General features: G+C 49.1%; 1 protein-coding gene across 2 annotated transcripts in view; it reads left to right on the forward strand.

Moving 5' to 3' along the window:
- The first annotated feature begins 1,143 nt into the window (after positions 1-1,143).
- TEX264 (testis expressed 264, ER-phagy receptor) overlaps positions 1,144-19,223 on the forward strand; it is a 71,942-nt gene continuing 53,862 nt past the window's right edge. Inside the window, exons 1-4 of one of the 2 annotated variants that reach the window (XM_062585825.1) lie at positions 1,144-1,225; positions 3,703-3,775; positions 5,221-5,509; positions 17,270-17,491. In XM_062585825.1, the coding sequence (XP_062441809.1) occupies positions 5,252-5,509; positions 17,270-17,491 (480 nt within the window). In that variant the 5' untranslated portion in view covers positions 1,144-1,225; positions 3,703-3,775; positions 5,221-5,251. The remainder of the gene's footprint in view (positions 1,226-3,702; positions 3,776-5,220; positions 5,510-17,269; positions 17,492-19,223) is intronic. The other variant, XM_062585826.1, reaches the window with a different exon arrangement.

Here is a 19,223-nt window from a genome sequence, read left to right on the forward strand (position 1 = left end):
GGTAGAAGATGGGGAAGGTTGAGTTAAAAACTTTGCAAGTTTTTGTAAACTTTACAAGACCATTTTTGCTAATAGACACAAGGGAAAAATAGTTTGCTATTTAACACTTGCGACCTAAATAGGCAGTTAACCGTAAGACTTTCATATTTCTTAAGGCTTTTAAGTTTTTCTGAAAAAAAATGTAAATGCCTTTTCTTACTCTGTAACACTTTGAATTTCTGTCAAGAGAAGGAAACATAGAAGAAAGTGGAGGGAAATGGATTTAGATTTTCCTTGAAAATAAATCAGGACTTAAAAGAGTTGCCTGAGAAGTGGAGGGGCAGAGGTCCTTGGCTGAGCACCAGAGCTTTGCGGTGCTACGTGCTCTTTTGGGGAACTCTCGGCTGGGGAATTCTCCCAAGGGTGAGATGAGGTGTGAGCTGACTGCTGTGTGGTGACGGAAGCGGATTGTGAGACACGCTGTAGCTTTCCCAAGGATGTTAGAGCTTGGGACACTGAAGGGTGCGCAAGGTGATGGTGCTCCTACTGACTAGTTCCTGTGCTGGCTGAAGCTTTGCACAGCTTCTAAATGTAGTTTTATCAATTAGCTAATATAGTTCCCTTCTGGGTGATAAAACCCAGCTGATGGAAGAGTTCAGCTTCCTGGCTGCTGGAAGAGAGTGACCCACATCTGCTCTGGGCTTAGAGGACACCTCAGAACCAGCCACGAGCATCTGGAAACAGCCCTGCAACGAACCCTTAAATGAAGCAGGCGTCTAACCTCTTTTCAGTTCTCTTGGTTCTCCCCCTTGTCACCTAGTGCTGTCTCTGCTGAGTTACCTAGCTTTCCACCACCTGCGCGGCACCTTAGGCCCCTCGCCAAGGGAGCGCCGCCCTGTGCAGAGCGCTTCAGGTTGCTCCCCCCGCCCCTATCCCTTTACGGGTGAGAGCGAAACCACGGCGGGGCGGGGCGGGGGGGGGAGGAGGGACGCTGCTGTCTATTAACAGCCCAGGCCAGAGCCGCGGGAAGCACCGCGCTCCCCCCCCGCCCCTTCCCGTTGGTGCCGCGCCCCTGCCCGCCGCGCGGGCCAGCGCCCTGGTGCGCGCGGGCTCCTCCCTCCTCTCGCGGCATGCGCGGTAGCGGGCGCGCGCGCACGCGCGTGGCCCCGCCGCCCCCGCCCTCCGCGGGCCGCGCGCGCCCCCGAGCGCAGCCGCCGCCTGCTGCAGCCGCGACCTGCGAGCGCGGGTGAGCGGGGAGGAGGGAGGCACCGGGGACCCCTCGGGGAGGGCGGGCGAGCGGGCGCCCCGGTCCCGGGTGCGCGGGCAGGAGTCGGAAAGTCCTGGAGGAGGAGGACAAGCACCTGGGATCCCTCCAAAGAGGTCACTCTGCTACGGCCACCGGGGATCCCTCGGGGGTCCCCAGGCTCTCTCATGGGGATAACCGGCACCTGGGAACCTTCTGAAGGAGTCTGGGGGGCAGCTGTCCGGGGGTCCCTCGGGGCAGGGGACAGGCACCCGGGGTCCCTTTGAATGGAGCAGGCGTCTGCAGTCCCTTTGGAGGGAATGAACGCTTGAGATCCCTTTGGAGGAGACTGGAGGACAGCCATCCTTGGGATTCCCTCAAGGGGGGCACAGGCACCTGGGATGCCTCCTGGGGGTGATAGACACCTAGGAGCTCTTGGAAGGGGTCCGGGTGCAGCCATTCATGGGGGATCCCTTGGGGAGGGTCAGTGGGTCCTGGCTAGGGATGGTGGTGTGATGGAGGTGAGGGTCCTGGTGAGGTAAGTAGTGATGGAGGTGAGGGTCCTGGGTGGGAATGGAGGATCTCATGGTGGTCCTGTGGCAGGGCTAGTAAGCAGCAGGTCCTGGCCAAGGTGCAGTGCCCTAGGTCCTGTGCAGGAGGGTCCCCATGAGAGAGGGACATGCTCAGCCAGGTCAAGAGATCCCACTGGTGGAGTTGCAGACTGTTGGGGACCATGGCACCAAGATGAGGACTGGCCCACAGCAGGTGATGGCATGGGACTGACGCTGGCTCTGGCAGTGGCCCTGTTGGTGCCCAGGGATTGATGCTGGCCAGGGCAGTGCGCCATTGACTGCTACCTCAGCTGAGGATGAAGATGTGTTTGAGAGGAAGCCGCTGAAACCATAATCCCCTGCTTGTGGCCATGGAGTCAGCTGAACACATGCCACAAACAGAGAATTGCAATACAGGTTGATAGAAGAATAAGGCAGGGTGGATTAATGGAAAGAACAACAGATCTGTTTTGTTCCCATCTGGAGCATTTGACACACGTAACTGCTTCCAAAATGAGTAGGTCAAAGTTTTCCGTCAGGCACTTTAAGACAAGGAAGGAGAGGCTTCGTGGGCTGAGCTCAACCTGTGACTTCCCCTGCTGCTGCTGGGAACCAGGAAGCACAACGTAGACAGAAGAGAAGCGCCAAGCTTGCAGGCTGTGGCCACAACAACTCTCTGTCTAACTGTAGGGGGAATTGCAGTTCTGTAGTAGATTCCCAGTTATGTGGATTTAAATAATGTCTCTGCACTGGGCAGACCATTTATTTGATGGCTTTGTTCATTTGCCTCCTGTCACTTTTTTAAAAGCGCTGATTGCAGCCTTCCTCCTCCTCTTGTTTATCGTGCATGCTTTCTGCTGCTTGTGTGACTTTTTTTGTGTAGGGGAGTAATATAAGCTGTGTGATCTCATTTCTCAGCAGGATTGAGCAGGTTTTGGGCAATAAAAACCGACAAGGCCAAGAGTTGTTGCTTTCTTGCCTAGTTGGCATAAAATAGTGACTTTATTTTTGTTACTTGTTAAGCCTGTTTTGGTCAAATTCTTCTTAATATCTAAAATTCTTCTCTCTTGTCAGTGAATATGGTGTGCCAGGGAGAGGGAAGTCTAACAATTCACTAACAAATCTCTCAGCTTTCTGACTGCATACCAGGTTGGAAAGGGATTGTGCAAACTTAGATCCTGTCACCTCTAGTGAGAACAAATGGCAAATCACATGTGTATTGCACAAGATTAAAGATCTGTATACAAGTTAAACTGAATCAGGAAGAGAACAGGATAAAATAATCCTTCTGTTCTTTGAAATCTATAATTTTTAACATTTTTAAGTTGATTGATTGGTAGATTATTAAAAAAAATACCCAAACAGGCAAATAATTTAAAGTAGTAAATCTGAATTATTTATTAGGCTGACACATGGTAGTGTTAAGAATTGAAGTGGAAATGTAATTTTCATGTAAGCCAAATGTTTGAGAGCATTCTGCTTCATGAGTACTGCAGAAAACATATTGAGTGCAGCTGGTTGTCCCAGGTTAAGCAGAGGGGGTTGCAAGTCAAGACTAAGGTTTTCTGGAGTAGCTATGGGGAAGAGATGAAGCCAAGGGGGTGAAGGCCAAGAGTAAGACATGCTGATGCAAAAAGCTGTCCTCATTCGGGCCATGCTGTTGCTTTTAAATTTTTCTTCTCTGTCACAGTATATTTGCTCTTAGAGTTTTGGAAATAAATCTGTGCCTTTATCTTTGGATTCCTGTAAAATTCTGCAGCATGGCTTTTTGTGATGTCTGTCCTTTGGGAGCAGATCCTTGAGCCCATACATAGTGCAACTAAATACCTTCAAAATAGTTCACTATGACTTTGTTTCTGAAAAAGATTCTTCCTTCTGGCTTCATGACTTTAAAAGGAAGTAATGATACTTATTTTTCTCCTGTTGCAGAGACAGGGATCCTGCATCTGTGTAGGGCAGAGATCATGAATTCTTTCTAGTTTCAGCACCTCTGATTTTTCAGGTGAGTAGGTCTGTCATGCAAGCTAAGCAAACTGTCCCCGGCTTGACCCTGCAGTGGTGCTGAGACAGAGGGCAGCAGCTGATGATGCTGGCTTTGTATGTTTGATTTTATTGTATAGGTTATCCATAGAGGTTGTGGTATCTCTATCCTTGGAGATACTCAAAAGCTGTCTGGACAGGGTCCTGGGAAACGTGCTGTAGGTGACCTTGTTTGAGCAGGGGGGTTGGTCTAGATGGTCTCCAGAGCTTTTCCAACAGATCTGAACAGATGCCACAAACAGAGGATTGCATTCCAGCTCTTGCAACTTCAGCCATTCTGTGACTGTGATTCTGTACTCATGCTTATTTGAGTAGGAGAAGGAACTGAACTGTGTGCAGTTCTTACCAGGATGTGGCTGTTTTCTTTTGTAAGCCTGAACAAACTGGAGCTGAGGTGAAAAACTTTTTTTCAGAGGAACCGTGTTTATAAAATAGAGTTGAAGGTGAATTGTTTATTTGAATTCTAGCTTTCAAACCTAGCTCCTGTTAGAAATCCCAAAGGAATTTCACAAATGGTCCTTGTGATCAGAGCTGTGTTTCAAGGGAGAGTAAAATATAAACAACTTTCCTTTGCTGTGTTTCATTAAAACTCCCCAAAGCAATTGTGCTTGGTGTATGAAAACTAGCAAGGGACATTCACCACGCTGGTGTATTGTACAGTCAGCAAAAATCAAACAAAACAGGCAGTCTTGGTTGGGGTTTTAAAAACTCTTCCAGATTAAGAAGGCAATCTAAAAATAAATATTAGTAATTCTTTGCACCTTAGCATGTTGGGATGCTTTTTCTAGCTGGGCTTTTAGCTGCTGCTTCTGAGACTCTCAGTATGTTTAGTTCTAGGTATGCAAGGCTCACCTCTAGACCATCTTAATTCTAGTTTAACTCTTTAAGGAAATGGGCTTCTAGCTCAAAATTTTGATAGGGGAGCTGCCTGAATCAAAATATAGGAGCTGGTATGTATAAATGATAAATTATTTAATTATGGTCCAACAATCTTCAGTCCAGTGCTGCATACCTGTTTATGATATGGCCAGTGAATCAGGCTTTCTGATTAGTTTTTGATCTCCCTTGAATGCAGTGCTGAATGTTGGTGGTCTGGCTGATTTCGGGGAGATGGGGACAGTGCCTTTCTGACCGCGTTCCTTTAACCACCTAATTCCAAAGAGCTATCAAAGCAACATAATTTGTATCTGATGACCAAGTTTGAACAGGCAAAAGCAATGTAGGCTTAACTTACAGAGGGTTGCTGGGGCAGGGGAGCTCAGTTGCTTTTAAACCTTCTTCATACATGAGGAAGAGGAATTGGAAGTGGGTGACTTTTGATAGCAGTCATCCTCTAAAGCTATTTTTTTTCGGTCTCCAAGGGCTAGCTTAACTCCCCTCCTTTTTCTTCTCTTCTCTTGCCAATAGTTTGTGAGTGGAATTTGACGCACCAAGCATCATGTCTGACTGGGTGCTCCTTGGGCTGATCGGAGCGCTGGTTGTGCTGCTGCTGCTGACCATCTTTGGTTTCGTTGTCTACTCGGGGCTTTTCACAGAGGTTGTTGTGAGTGCTGGCTCACCACCTATTGGCAACATCACGCTGGCCTACAAGTTCAGAATTGGGCCGTATGGCGAATCAGGGCAACTGTTCACAGATGGCTGCAGCATCTCTTCGAAGCTCTGTTCCATTGGTGTCTACTATGACAACCCTCACACGGTAAGACGTGCCTGGTGGAGTCTACAAGCAGCCCTGATCTTGCTCTTCTCATGGTTGGCATTCAGATTCATGGCTTGGGCTGCTCTCTGATGGTATTTTGGGCACTTGCAGCTCATCCTCCTTAGATGATCACTGGAATTCACATGGCCTAGTCTACCAGATCTGTAAAGGGTGATCTGTGTGGAAAGGCAGCTGAAAGCAGACAGTCTCTTGGGTAACCCTTACTGGAAGGCAGTGTCTGAACATAGCTTGCCATCTTCTGATAAGGCCTGTTAACAAGTCGTATCCCTGATTTGGTTATGGAGAAGAGGCCAATGTCCATACTCTCAAGGTGAGCATTCCTTGACAGATCCACTGGCAGCAGGAAGTGCAGCCAAGACTCCTTTGGAACTGCAGCTTCTACTCTGTGGCTTTTCAGTTTGCTATATCCATACTCCTCACCTTTCTCCCTCTCTCATATATTTTTGAGTTTCCCTTTAGGCTTTCTGTCTCCTGACAGTTCTTTATTGAAGCCTCAGATGGTGTGTGGTGAAGGTATTGGCTCCTGTCTGATGAAACTGCTATTGCATGGTATGTTTCAGACTGAAGGGGAGAAGAAAGTTCACTGCCTGATGGCTATGAACTACAGCTAAGTACTTTGGTGGATGCAGTCCAGATAGCAAGAAAAGCAGATGAATGTGCAACTTAACTTGCTAGGGATTAGGAAGCCTGGCTGCTGATGCTACATGGCACTGGGGGCTCCAGATAACAGCAGGTGGGCGTTTGTCCATGGCAGACAGACTGGCTCCCCAGTAATTCTGCAATAGCCAGTGTGACCTTGGAGGAATGCTGTGAGGGAGGAGGGACAACAGAGTGGCTAGCAGCTGCATGTGCACTCTTGGGCACATGTGCTGGGGTTTGGAGTAAGGCATAGCAATTGCGCTGACAGCTCTTGCTCAGTGCTGCTGTTCTCTGAGGTGTTGAGGTGACTGGCCCTCCATGAGGAACTCTCATGGGCTGGATAATACCTGTCCATGAAAATGTAGTGCTGCATGGCTCATTGGAGCACTGTAACAGGAAGGGATCACAGGCAAGAGAATACTGAACTTGTCTGTGCTCTGTGGAGTGTGGTGCCTTAAACTGCTTAGACAGAGATGTCCGTATCGTAGGGCATGACTAGCTGCCTTGTTTATCTTCCAGTTGTTGCTTCTGGATCATGGGAGGCAGAGAAGAGCCATCCTACAGTGTTTCTTCCTTGTCTGGGAAGGCAGGTGGCAAGGGGGACATCTCCTTCTGGAATGAGTGGGCAGAAACAGAATGTGACCATATACACTTGGACATTTCTGCCTACAAGAAGTGTTTCATTTGGGCTGGATGGAGGGTGAGAGTCTATGGGGAGTGGAGGTAGGGACTGGGGTGTTTAGGTCTAAATGGCACTATAGCAGTGATCAGAGTGGCCAGTTCTGCCTTTCATTAGTATTTATCCTTGCAGTCCATTCTGGAGAAAAGTGACAAAGTCTCTTTTCTCTCTAGAGTCAGTTTCCTGATGCTGTTCCTTCTTCTCCTGTCATCTTTGGAGATAGAGCAAAACAGCTGATGCTGTTGGGAGAACTTCATGTCCCTGCTAAGGGGCAAGGCAAGCTCCTTGTGGTGGGCAGGATACTGTGGGGAGATGCAGTCCGCAGTGGGGCCCTTGTGAAGGTTGTTGGCAAGTTTGTGCGGGGTCCCTAGATGGTTTTGATGATGCTTGGCCCTACGTCTGCGGGTCAGGCTGGGAATTCCTGGCTGTGATTCCAGGCAGGGAACCTGCTTACCTCTTGGATCCTTCTGGACAGATGGATTGAGGTGGGACTCCAGTCTTCCAAAAGGGCAAGAAGGAGGACCCAGGCAGCTACAGGCATAGGCTGGTCAGCCTCACCTCCATCCCTGAAAAGGTGATGGAACACCTCATTCTGGATGTCATTTCCAAGCATATGGAGGAAAAGAAGGTGATCAGGAGTAGTCAGCATGGATTCACCAAGGGGAATGCTTCCTGCTTAACCAATCTGATAGCCTTCTATGAAGGAATGACCGGCTAGGTAGATGAGGGGAGAGCAGTGGACGTTGTGTCCCTTGACTTCAGCAAGCCTTTTGACACTGTCTCCCGTAACATCCTCCTAGATAAGCTCAGGAAGTGTGGGTTAGACGAGTGGACAGTGAGGTGGCTTGAGAACTGCCAGAATGGCAGAGCTCAGAGGGTTGTCATCAGTGGCACGGAGTCTAGTTGGAGGCCTGTGGCTAGTGGAGTCCCCCAAGGCTCAGTACTGGCTCCCATCCTCTTCAACTTCTTCATCCACGACCTAGATGAAGGGATAGAGTGCCTCCTCAGCAAGTTTGCTGATGATAGCAAGCTGTGAGGAGTGGCTGCTACGGCTGAGGGCTGTGCTGCCGTTCAGAGAGACCTGGCCAGGCTGGAGAGCTGGGCGGAGAGAAACCTCCTGAGGTTCAACAAGGGCACGTGCAGGGTCCTGCACCTAGGAAGAAATAACCCTAGGCACCAGTACAAGCTGGGGGCTGAGCTGCTGGAAAGCAGCTCTGCAGAGAAGGACCCGGCAATGCTGGTGGATGACAAACTGACTATGAGCCAGCCATGTGCCCTTGTGGCCAGGAAGGCCAGTGGTATCCTGGGGTGCATTAGGAAGAGTGTTGCCAGCCGGTCACCGGAGGTGATCCTGCCCCTCTACTCAGCCCTGCTGAGGCCTCATCTCAAGTACTGCATCCAGTTCTGGGCTCCCCAGTACAAGAGAGACGTGGTGCTACAGGAGAGAGTCCAGCGAAGGGCTACAAAGATGATCAGAGGGCTGGAGCATCTGCCCTGTGAGGAACGTCTGCGAGAGCTGGGCCTCTTTAGCCTCAGGAAGAGAAGACTGAGGGGGGATCTTATCAATGTGTACAAGTACCTGAAGGGAGGGTGTCAAGGGGATGGGGCTAAACTCTTTCCAGTTGTCCTGGGTGACATGACAAGAGGCAGTGGCACGAAGTGAACCACAGGAAGTTCCGCCTGAATGTGAGGAGGAATGTCTTCACTATGAGAGTGACAGGGCACTGGAAGAGGTTGCCCAGAGAGGTTGTGGAGTCTCCTTCTCTGGAGATATTCAAAGCCTGCCTGGATACAACCCTGTCTAACATGCTGTAGGTGACCCTGCCTGAGCAGGGGGGTTGGACTAGATGATCTCCAGAGGTTCCATCCAACCTTACCAATTCTATGATTCTATGATTGTATAACTGGGAAGTGGTCTAGACCCTGTGTAGTGCCTCAGGAAAACAGGCTGGATGAAAGATTTTATCTTAATAACTCATTAGAAGTACCAGCAACCAGCACAGCACCACAACTGTATAGATGTGAATCTTAAATATGGACAAAAATGGAAATGAAATCTCTTCCTGGACCTTTCCTGACAGGGATATATTCATTACAATTCAGAAACTACTGCTTTATCTGAGAGCATTTCACTAGAGATCAGCACTAGAGCACTCAGATGCTCAAGGAAAATCAAGACAAAATTCCTTTAAACACACAATTTCCATACATGTATTAAGCAAAGATAATTAACCTACAGCCCCAGAGAAATCAACTAAGCAAAACAAGTTGCCAGGGTAAGCAGCACCAGTCAGGCTAGACTCATCTGCTTCCTCCATTCTCCTTTAACTTTCTTTTTTTTTACAACATGCAGTCCTGCAGGTACTTTCTCTAGGATATCAGCATGGTAGTTTTGCCTTCTGCCCTGCCTGGCAAAGCTCATCTTAAGCGAGGAAAGGAAATACTCCACTGTAAGTACTTAATGTCAAAACCAGGCTTCCTCCTGCAGTTCTCTAATGAATTTGTCCTTTCAAGGTAAGGTGAGCAGGAGCCAATGAAAGCCTGTGGTTTAGAGAGCTGAAACAAGAAAGGGAAGAGCACACATTCAAAATGTTGCTTTTTTAAAGACATAAATTATAAGTATCCTGCATGAACAGGAATTTAGTCCAATTGTGAAATATTAAAGCAGCATATTATGCTCCAGGTTTCAGCAGTAACAGACACACCTGTATCTAGGGGGAACTGAAAAACAAATGCAATCTGCCATGGGAGAAGCTCCTGGAGGATCTATTACTTCTGCGCAGGTAATAGTAATCATAACCCTCAGCTCCCCCGAAAAACAGAGTAGAGAAGCTTTGGAAACAACTGGTTCTCCTATTCGTAGAACAGCTCAGCCTGAAGGAGCAAAACTGCTGCACTGGAAGAACACTTTGTCTGATCTGTCAAACACTTGGGCATGGGCTAGTTTTTGAGCACGCAAACATGCAGACTGTAGGCAAAAGGCCCCAGCATGTGCCTACAGCTAAATTTTAGCAAAAGCGCTTGGCTGGAGCTGGGCAGAAACCTGCCTGCCATATCTAGCCCTTGCCGATGAGTTATTTTTGTTCCCTGTCAGAGGTGGGGGAAAGAGGGAGAAGCTGTCTAGGCTGCTAAAAGATTAAATAAAAAGGAAGAAAATGTGGAAGTTAGTATTAATCATGTGCATTAAAATACCTAACATATTGCTGGCATGGTCTCTTCAGCACTCAGGGACCATCTCTGTGCGAGTACATGAAAATCAGAGGCCAGCAAGGAGCCCCAGGGGATGCCAGGCTATGACTGCCTCCCCAAGGCCTAGCATGATGCAGAACCAACCAGCAGGCTTCAACCACTTCTCCGAACAAAAGATTCTTCTTTGCCTTAATCTTGGCAGAAAGCTGTCACCGAATGCTTTTCCTGCGGCCTTCCAGTTTTCAAAATCCCATGTTCCCTCCTTTCAAGACCTGCTTTTGCTGCAGGCGTAAGGCAGACAAACTAGCAAAAGCCCCATCAGGACCACCCCCCTTTCATCATCAGCGCTGGGGTCACCAAAATCCTTCAGAGAGATGGTGTGAGAAGCATATCAAGAGTCAGGTTCAAAGGGGCGTCCTGAACAAGAGCCTGTCTACATTTCACTGCCCACTTGGCCAGGGATGCCATGGGACAGAGCCGGCAGCCAGCAATTTCCACTGTCTCATGACAAAAGTGTCTATTTTTGGTCATAGGTCAACATCAGAGGTGGGTTGTCAGCTCCGAGTGGACCAGCCTCTACTTCCCTGCGCAAAGGGATGTTTCAAGCCACATCAAGGTCACAATAGTGCTAAGAAATAGGAACAGAAGCTCATCTCTCCTCTTGGCAAGATCGTCCATGGGGAAAAGGTAGGCTAGCTGATGGATCCCACCTCACTGGGCCCCTGAGACTGAGGTGCCAACAGTGCACACCGTCTGCTGCTTCAAATCGTCAGAGCCAAAGCTAGCACGGATGCCCGGATGCCAAGGCCTAGGGATGAACAGATGCTCAGGGCCTGAGTCAGCACACCAGACAGGAACACTGCTGCAGCCAGCTGTGCAGCCCAGCCAAAATTAGTCCCTTTTGATTTGCCTTGAGGCAAGGCAGCCATTTCTGTATCCAACGCAAGGACATGCTCGTTCCCAGCACTCAGTATATGTTTTATCAGTGCTGCAGGCCCTTAGCCTGACTGTCTGCAAAGGGCTGTCAGCAGGAGCACCAGTGCTGAGTTCAGACAAAGCACAGCGCTCTCACTCCTTGCTGTTCATCTGGAAACAACCCAGAACTTCAGAGGAGAGAAAAGAAGGCAGTACCCTGGGTTTTCCTCCTACCTCTGTTACAGCTGTGCTGTTCTGTAGGAGTCACGTCACCTGCTTGGCTCAGTCTTCCCATCAGTGAGACGGAATCTTCCAGAGAAGCTGATTCACATCACCCGTTTGCAATGCACTGGCATTTTACTGCTCACAAATGGATGGTAACTCACAAGAACCAAGCAGAATCTTTTGTAGAGCACCCAATGCTATCTAGCAGCCTCAATCAGAAGAAATGTGCTTGTGCCCTCCATGAGCTCCTAGACACTCAGCCCCTCTCAGGATTGTGCCATCAAAAACTGGCTTGCACAGAGCAGAGACGCTGCCAAAACTTGGCTCACCTCAAAAATGCACAAGCTGAAATCACTAAGAGTGGGATCAGACCCAATCACAGTACCAACAGAAGAGCGATCAGCCCAACTGCAGCCCGACACATTCCACTTAGTTTAGCCTCCTGGACAACCACCTTAGCCTCCCTGCCAGCAAGGGTTACCACTGACATTCACTGCAGAGGTGGCAGGGGCAAGCTGTTTCTCTTGGCTCACTGGGAATGAACTCAATAGCCACAGATCAACCCAGAAAATTTCCTATCAGAGCTCCTGTTGCTCTGTTAGAAGAGTGCAAAGTTGCAAAGACTCAAGTTTGCCAGAATGCCCATAGGTTTCAGAGACAGAAAGGCTCCTGTTGCTTTGCAGAGCCCCCAAGTATGTACAGCCCCAAGGCTACTTCCTACAGTCTTTGCACAACCCAGGACTACTAGGCCCTACTGTGTCCTAACCTGTCACAATGCCTCCAGGGGCAAACATATCCCTGGCAGAGGCATAACAGAAGTATCACTCAACCATCACATCGTGAACAAATCCAGCCCTTCCAGACAAGGACAAGATCTGTGGATATGCCTGTCAACTCATCGTACCCCATCCTGAACACAAGAGGGGCCACAGTTTCCAGTCCCATTTCATCTTTGTCCTACCAGTGAGGGCAGAAAGCAACTCAGAATTGGTAAGGTTGGAAGGGACTTCTGGAGATCATCTAGTCCAACCCCCCTGCTCAAGCAGGGTCACCTACAGCATGTTAGACAGGGTTGTATCCAGGCAGGCTTTGAATATCTCCAGAGAAGGAGACTCCACAACCTCTCTGGGCAACCTCTTCCAGTGCCCTGTCACTCTCATAGTGAAGACATTCCTCCTCACATTCAGGCGGAACTTCCTGTGGTTCACTTTGTGCCACTGCCTCTTGTCATGTCACCCAGGACAACTGGAAAGAGTTTGTCCCCGTCCCCTTGACACCCTCCCTTCAGGTACTTGTACACATTGATAAGATCCCCCCTCAGTCTTCTCTTCCTGAGGCTAAAGAGGCCCAGCTCTCGCAGACGTTCCTCACAGGGCAGATGCTCCAGCCCTCTGATCATCTTTGTAGCCCTACGCTGGACTCTCTCCAGTAGCTCCATGTCTCTCTTGTACTGGGGAGCCCAGAACTGGATGCAGTACTTGAGATGAGGCCTCAGCAGGGCTGAGTAGAGGGGCAGGATCACCTCCGGTGACCGGCTGGCAACACTCTTCCTAATGCACCCCAGGATACCACTGGCCTTCCTGGCCACAAGGGCACATGGCTGGCTCATAGTCAGTTTGTCATCCACCAGCATTGCCGGGTCCTTCTCTGCAGAGCTGCTTTCCAGCAGCTCAGCCCCCAGCTTGTACTGGTGCCTAGGGTTATTTCTTCCTAGGTGCAGGACCCTGCACGTGCCCTTGTTGAACCTCAGGAGGTTTCTCTCCGCCCAGCTCTCCAGCCTGGCCAGGTCTCTCTGAATGGCAGCACAGCCCTCAGCTGTAGCACCACTCCTCACAGCTTGCTATCATCAGCAAACTTGCTGAGGAGGCACTCTATCCCTTCATCTAGGTCGTGGATGAAGAAGTTGAAGAGGATGGGAGCCAGTACTGAGCCTTGGGGGACTCCACTAGCCACAGGCCTCCAACTAGATTCCGTGCCACTGATGACAACCCTCTGAGCTCTGCCATTCTGGCAGTTCTCAAGCCACCTCACTGTCCACTCGTCTAACCCACACTTCCTGAGCTTATCTAGGAGGATGTTACGGGAGACAGTGTCAAAAGGCTTGCTGAAGTCAAGGGACACAACGTCCACTGCTCTCCCCTCATCTACCTAGCCGGTCATTCCTTCATAGAAGGCTATCAGATTGGTTAAGCAGGAAGCATTCCCCTTGGTGAATCCATGCTGACTACTCCTGATCACCTTCTTTTCCTCCATATGCTTGGAAATGACATCCAGAATGAGGTGTTCCATCACCTTTTCAGGGATGGAGGTGAGGCTGACCAGCCTATGCCTGTAGCTGCCTGAGTCCTCCTTCTTGCCCTTTTGGAAGACTGGAGTGACATTGACTTTCTTCCAGTCCTTGGGCACCTCTCCAGTTCTCCAGGACCTTTCAAAGATGATGGAGAATGGCCTGGCAACAACATCTGCCAGGTCCCTTAGTACTCATGGGTGCATCCCATCCGGGCCCATGGATTTGTGGACATGAAGATTGCCCAGAAGTTCTCTAATCCTATCCTCCTCAACCAAAAGAAAGTCTTCCTTTCTCTAGACTTTCTCCCTTGCCTCCACGCTCAGGGATTCTTGAGGCTGCCCTTAGCAGTGAAGGCTGAAGCAAACAAGGCATTCATTAGTTTTTCCTTCTCTGTATCCCTTGTCACCAGGGCCCCTGCCCCATTCAGCAGTGGACCCGTGTTTTCCCGAGTCCTCCTCTTGCTGCTGATGTATTTGAAGAAGTCCTTCCTGTTGTCCTTAACATCCCTTGCCAGACTCAATTCCAAACAAGCCTTCCTTGCTGCATCTCTACATACTCTGACAGCATTCCTATAATTCTCCCAAGTAGCCTGTCCCCTCTTCCACATTCTGTATGCTTTGACCACTTTAGAAAAACTTGGAAAGTCAAACTTTTGCCATTTCTTGTTCTTGGTATTAACAAGTTTCCTGTTCTCATGCATAGATTTAGAGGGGATTGGGGTTTCCTGTTGCTTTAATGGCTGTATTGTGTAGCTTTATATCCCGTTGTGCTCTAATGGACTGCTGGTGCTACCCTCAACTGCAGGGATTGCATGAGGCTCATCTGTGTAGCATATGTCCTGCTAAGGGAATAGTGCTAATGTTCCCTTGTACCAGTGATGGGGAGCCTGTCTTGTGCTGGAGACCAAACGTACTTTGAAAAAGCAGTTTGGCTTGTCATAACTGGTGCCAGCCCAAATCCCAGCCTATGTGGCCTCATGACAAACTAGAGCTGTTGTTGCTTTATGTAGGAGCTTGATTCATCTGAGCATTCCCTCACCAGTCCCTTTTTGTTGCTCTTTCCTGCTCTTTATGAGGTGATTCTTCCTTTCCACAAGCTAGCAATGCTCTGCATGCATCTCCCTCTCACAGCACATGAGGACAGCAGTGAGCTGTCTCACACATGAGCCTGATGGATGATGTTGCTTCTGAAATTTTTTTTCTTCTTTTCTTCCCATTTACGTATGCTTCTGTTTCCTCTCTAGGAAGTCCTGCTGTGACATCAAAGGTTTTGTAAGGGAAAGGGAGGACAGTGAGTCCTGTGTGGGATAGGTGAGCTACAGGAGAAGACATTGCTGAGCTTTAGCACAGGCAGAGTTAGAGGCAAGACTGTGGAGTGTGGAGCAGTGATCCTTTTGCAGGGCACATGGGGATGAAAAGTGGGAGAGTGATAATATCCTGGTCTTGGCTGCACACTCTCTGTTTCCTGTCTTTCTTGCTAGGGTTTAATGAGGCTGATTTGAGCAGATTATCTCTCTTCCTGGTTGTTGCTGACACTTGTCTGAGCAGGTAGATCCTGGTGAATTTTGTCCTCTTCTGTGGCATGAGTTTGGAGACCTTCATTCTCCATCCCTCTCCAGCTGAAGAGAAGAGAGGTGGTTAGCAGGAGGCAGCCAGGCTTGTGTACTGCCACTGCATCTACAGCATCCCCTCTCTGTCAAGCAGGTTTGAGAGCAGGTAGCAGGATCACAAACACTTCTGGCCTGCCTGGACAGTGCTTCCTTGGTGCCTGCTGGCCTGCTGCACCCTTCTCTCCCTGCTAGGCTCTTTTTTTTTTAAGTCACTGCAGCATGGGGCAAACGAGCCTTGTGTGTGGAAGCATCCTGCCTCCTAAGGCTGCCTGTCAACTCCTTTTCTGAGTATCTTTTTGCGGGGGGCTGAAAGGATGTTAGCTTTGCTGGCAGGGGGGAAGACAGCCTAACTAGAATCAAAGCAGGGGAGCTGGGCTCCATCACAGAAGCAGGAAGGTGCATTGTGCCCTTCAGCAGTACCTCAGGCGAGAGTCACTAGCTGTCCTATTCCCTAGCACATCCCTGCCCCAAGCCCCTTGCAAATGTGAAGCTGGGTGGTGGGATTTTGTTAAAAAGAGGAAATGAAAATGTCTAACTGGTTCAGCATTGGTGTGGAGATGGTGAGAGTCTCATGGACAAGCACTGCACTGGGAACACAGCCTCCAACACCTCTTTGCCTGGCCAAGTTAGCCTACCCCTAGGCCTGGCCTGGAACCCTGCAGCCTCCAGTCTTAATAATCTCCAAATCTGGAAAGAGAGTATGTTTTATGTTTCGTACGTTGTTGGCGTCTGGGGCTAAAGGGGATTTATTTCTCTTTGTGTTACTGTTAAGAGGTTGGTGACTGTTTGCATGTCGTCTTTGTCTCTGTTTCCCACTCCTAAAACAGCACACTCTATCAAGTGTGCCCACTCAGGGCTGATCCTAGCAGCATCCAAATTTCCCTGTTGCTTAATGCCTGCGCCTCCTCATACTGGTGGGGTTTGGGAGGCTCTTGGAGGCAGATGCCTTTGTGGGGCTGCCCTCATGCTGTCTCTCTCTGGTTGCAAGATGGGAAAAGAATTGGTTTGATCAGGTCTGCCTTGGCCTTTTGAGACCTCTTTACCTGAATGTGTTCTCTGTTTCTCTCCAGGCCTGCTCCCACGCATGCTCTATCCTCCCGGGTGGGATGGAGGCAAACAAGACAGATTGCTGTCACACTATTTTTAACCCCTCCAGAGTTGTGGGATGTTCTGCAGATAGGAACAGCAGTGAGTGTGTCTCTCCAATCAGGCCTTTGATAGGGTTGGCACTGTTGTGAGGAGACTTTCTGCAGCAGCTGTGGCCCATGGACTAGCCATCACATGATGCTGCTCCTGTCCTGAAAAGATGATCTCAGTTCCCGTCCAGCCAGCTTTCTCATCTGGAGCCAAAACTCTCCTCCTTTGGAGAGGTGGAAGAAACCAGCTTCAGCCTTGCATATGCAGTTGAAGGACCTACAGTGGCTCCCCAGTGCTTCCACCTGAGCATGAGTGGGATTAAGAGCCCCTTTTCGGGAAGCTGTATGAGCACCCTGGGCAGTCTAGGTGTGTCTGCAGAGCTGGGAACCTCTCAAACACAGTGAGAGGTGGGATGGGTTTTCTAAGATGGGATGGGTTTTCTAAGATGGAATGGGTTCAGTGGCTCTGCTAACAGCCCTACTTTCCCTGCTCTTAGAGCTCTGCAGCCATTGGGGCAGGTTTGGATAAAAGGCTTTTGCCAGCAAGCAGTTGAGCAGGGTTTAGTTCTCTGCTGCAACTCCTGTGGGCAAGTCCCTTTGCCCTCCAAAAAGGAGATTAGTGCCTTTCGCCATTTGACCGTGAGATTAGAAGCTGGGAGGAACATGAACAATTTGGGGGTAGATCAGTGTCTTTGCTAGGAGTAGACGTGTTATTTGGTGTGCCTGATGACTTGTGCTGGACTGCTGGTGATTGCCTTTACCTTAGGTTATATTCCTCAGGTGGGAGTTGAGATTCTATCCTCTTGTCTCCTGGTTTTACACAAGAGAGAAAACCAAATTGCATTTCAGATTTTAGGAGAGAAACTAATCTTATTTTGGGGTAGGGCTTTCTGAAGCTGAGCTACCAGTTCTGGCACAGGCTGGCCAGCCTGCCCAAGTAAAGGCCATTCAATTTTCAAAGTATTTTCTTGTCTGCCACACTCAGCAGGTCAATGTGTTCAGCCTGTGTTCAGCCTCTCTGTTTTTTTGACACAGACTGTTTGTTCCCTTTGGTCAGGTACCGCCAGAAAAGTGCCGATTTGCCATAGGCCGAATCCTGAGCGAGGGTGAGGCAAAGCCGTCGGAGGAGCAGATCAAGCGATTCCAGAAGTATGGCTTCAAGATATTCTCCTTCCCTGCTCCCAGCCATGTGGTCATGGCGACATTTCCATTCACCACACCATTATCTATCCATCTGGCAGTCAATCGTGTCCACCCAGCCCTTGACACCTACATTAAGGTAAGTAACTGTGGCAAGAAGAGCAACACACTTGTTAAACAGACTATTAAAAGCTCTTCCTGCCATCAGCTGATAGGACTGCTCTGAGTTCTTGTCTCTTGTTGTCTTCCCTTGGGCCATGTGAGCAAGATCTCCTTTTGCGATCTGGCACATAGTTCCCCAGTAGGGATGTCCTCCCTTTTATTCAGCTCGTGAGGGTTGGGGGGTCTTTTCTGCCACTGTCTGATTTGGAGAAGCAAGTTCTTATCTGATTATTTGCTCTGCTTCTCCCTCCTACAGAGGTAAAAACTGGTTCTCTACTTGAAAGTCTGGCTAGTAATTATGATCAGACAGGTATGTACACCTTTGTTGAAGATATGATGCTGTGAAACTTCTGTTTCAGCTGCCAGCCTCACCAATGGGGTATATATCTCATGGGGGGAGAAGGTAGAAACTTTTTGGCCCATGAACTGATTAAAACTTGAATTCAAGCAATGAATCAATCGTGCCCTTTGACTCCATATGGATTGCATCTCTGCCAGCCCCCTTGGCCTTCCTCCTGCAGAGCTCATTGCTGTTTCAGCCCTTGCTACTTTACTGAGCTTCTGGCTGTTCTTCCTGCTTCAGGTCTTTTTAAGTCAACTGTGGGGCTGCTTTACTGGTTTGTGCTTGCTGCCAGACCAACTGCAATGATGGTATTTCTAAGTGGGAAGTGGGGTGGACTTTGGGATGGATCACAGCTGACAAAGACACCTCCAGATCTAGGTCTTTTGGGAGAGTAAGAAAGGTTCTGTCTAGTTGTGAGGTGGAGGAAAGTTGACCATGCTTCCCTGTTGGACAAGGTATTCAGGAAAGGATGGTGCTCACTCTGTGACTTGTTTGACCATTGAGTGCTGGCAATTTTATTTGTTCATCTGGAAACACACTATAAGTTTATAAACTTACTTTTCCTGGCAAAAATCCCATCCCTGTGGGGGAACTGAGAGAATCTCTTCAGCCTTCCTCTCTTGCTGCAAGACTGCTGCTTGTATGCCAATCCAAGAATTTCAGCTGAGATCTGGGAGCAGACCACTTTCCTTCCTGGCCTTAGCCAGCTGCCTGCTGGCACCAGCAGAAAGTGTACTAGGCCCAGGACAGATGAGACCCCTGCTGTCTTGCTCCCTGTGCTAAGGATGACACCAAGCTGGCAGGGACTGGTGTGGAGAGCCATGCCAGATAATCTGGGTGTTGTTTCCTGTCATCCTCTTGTTGCTCCATCCTCTCTGTGTCTCTTCCTGGAACTTGCGTGCCGTGCTGGAGATGTGCTGGCTGTTTTTTTAGGGAAGAAGATTGGGTGCTGCTGCCAGGCCTGTGACAACATTTGCATGTGTGCGTGTGGAAGAAAGGAATTGGAGAGGGTGGGAGCATCAGGTTGGTTCAGTGAACACTCGGCAATGCATGACTGACATTCCATTGCTCAGGGATAAGTCCTGGCGAGTGCATCTGTCACACAAGAGATGAAATTGTTAGAGCTAGAAAGGGAACCACAGGTTGTTCTGGGAACACCTGGCAGCTTTTAATGAGAATGGCCATTTTCTAAATAAAATTAAAAATCGAAAACATATAGAAGTGCCAGCATCCAGAGAAGTGTTTGGAGCGAGAAGAGGAGGGGGATCCATCTTGAGCTCTGTCTGCTCTTTTGTCTAGATAAAGTGCTCTGTTCTCAGGTGTATGTTCCTCTCTCTTCAGTACCACCATCCCTGTAAAGTTTGTA

This window comes from Rhea pennata, chromosome 12, assembly GCF_028389875.1.
Source record: "Rhea pennata isolate bPtePen1 chromosome 12, bPtePen1.pri, whole genome shotgun sequence".
Taxonomy (NCBI): Eukaryota; Metazoa; Chordata; class Aves; order Rheiformes; family Rheidae; genus Rhea; species Rhea pennata.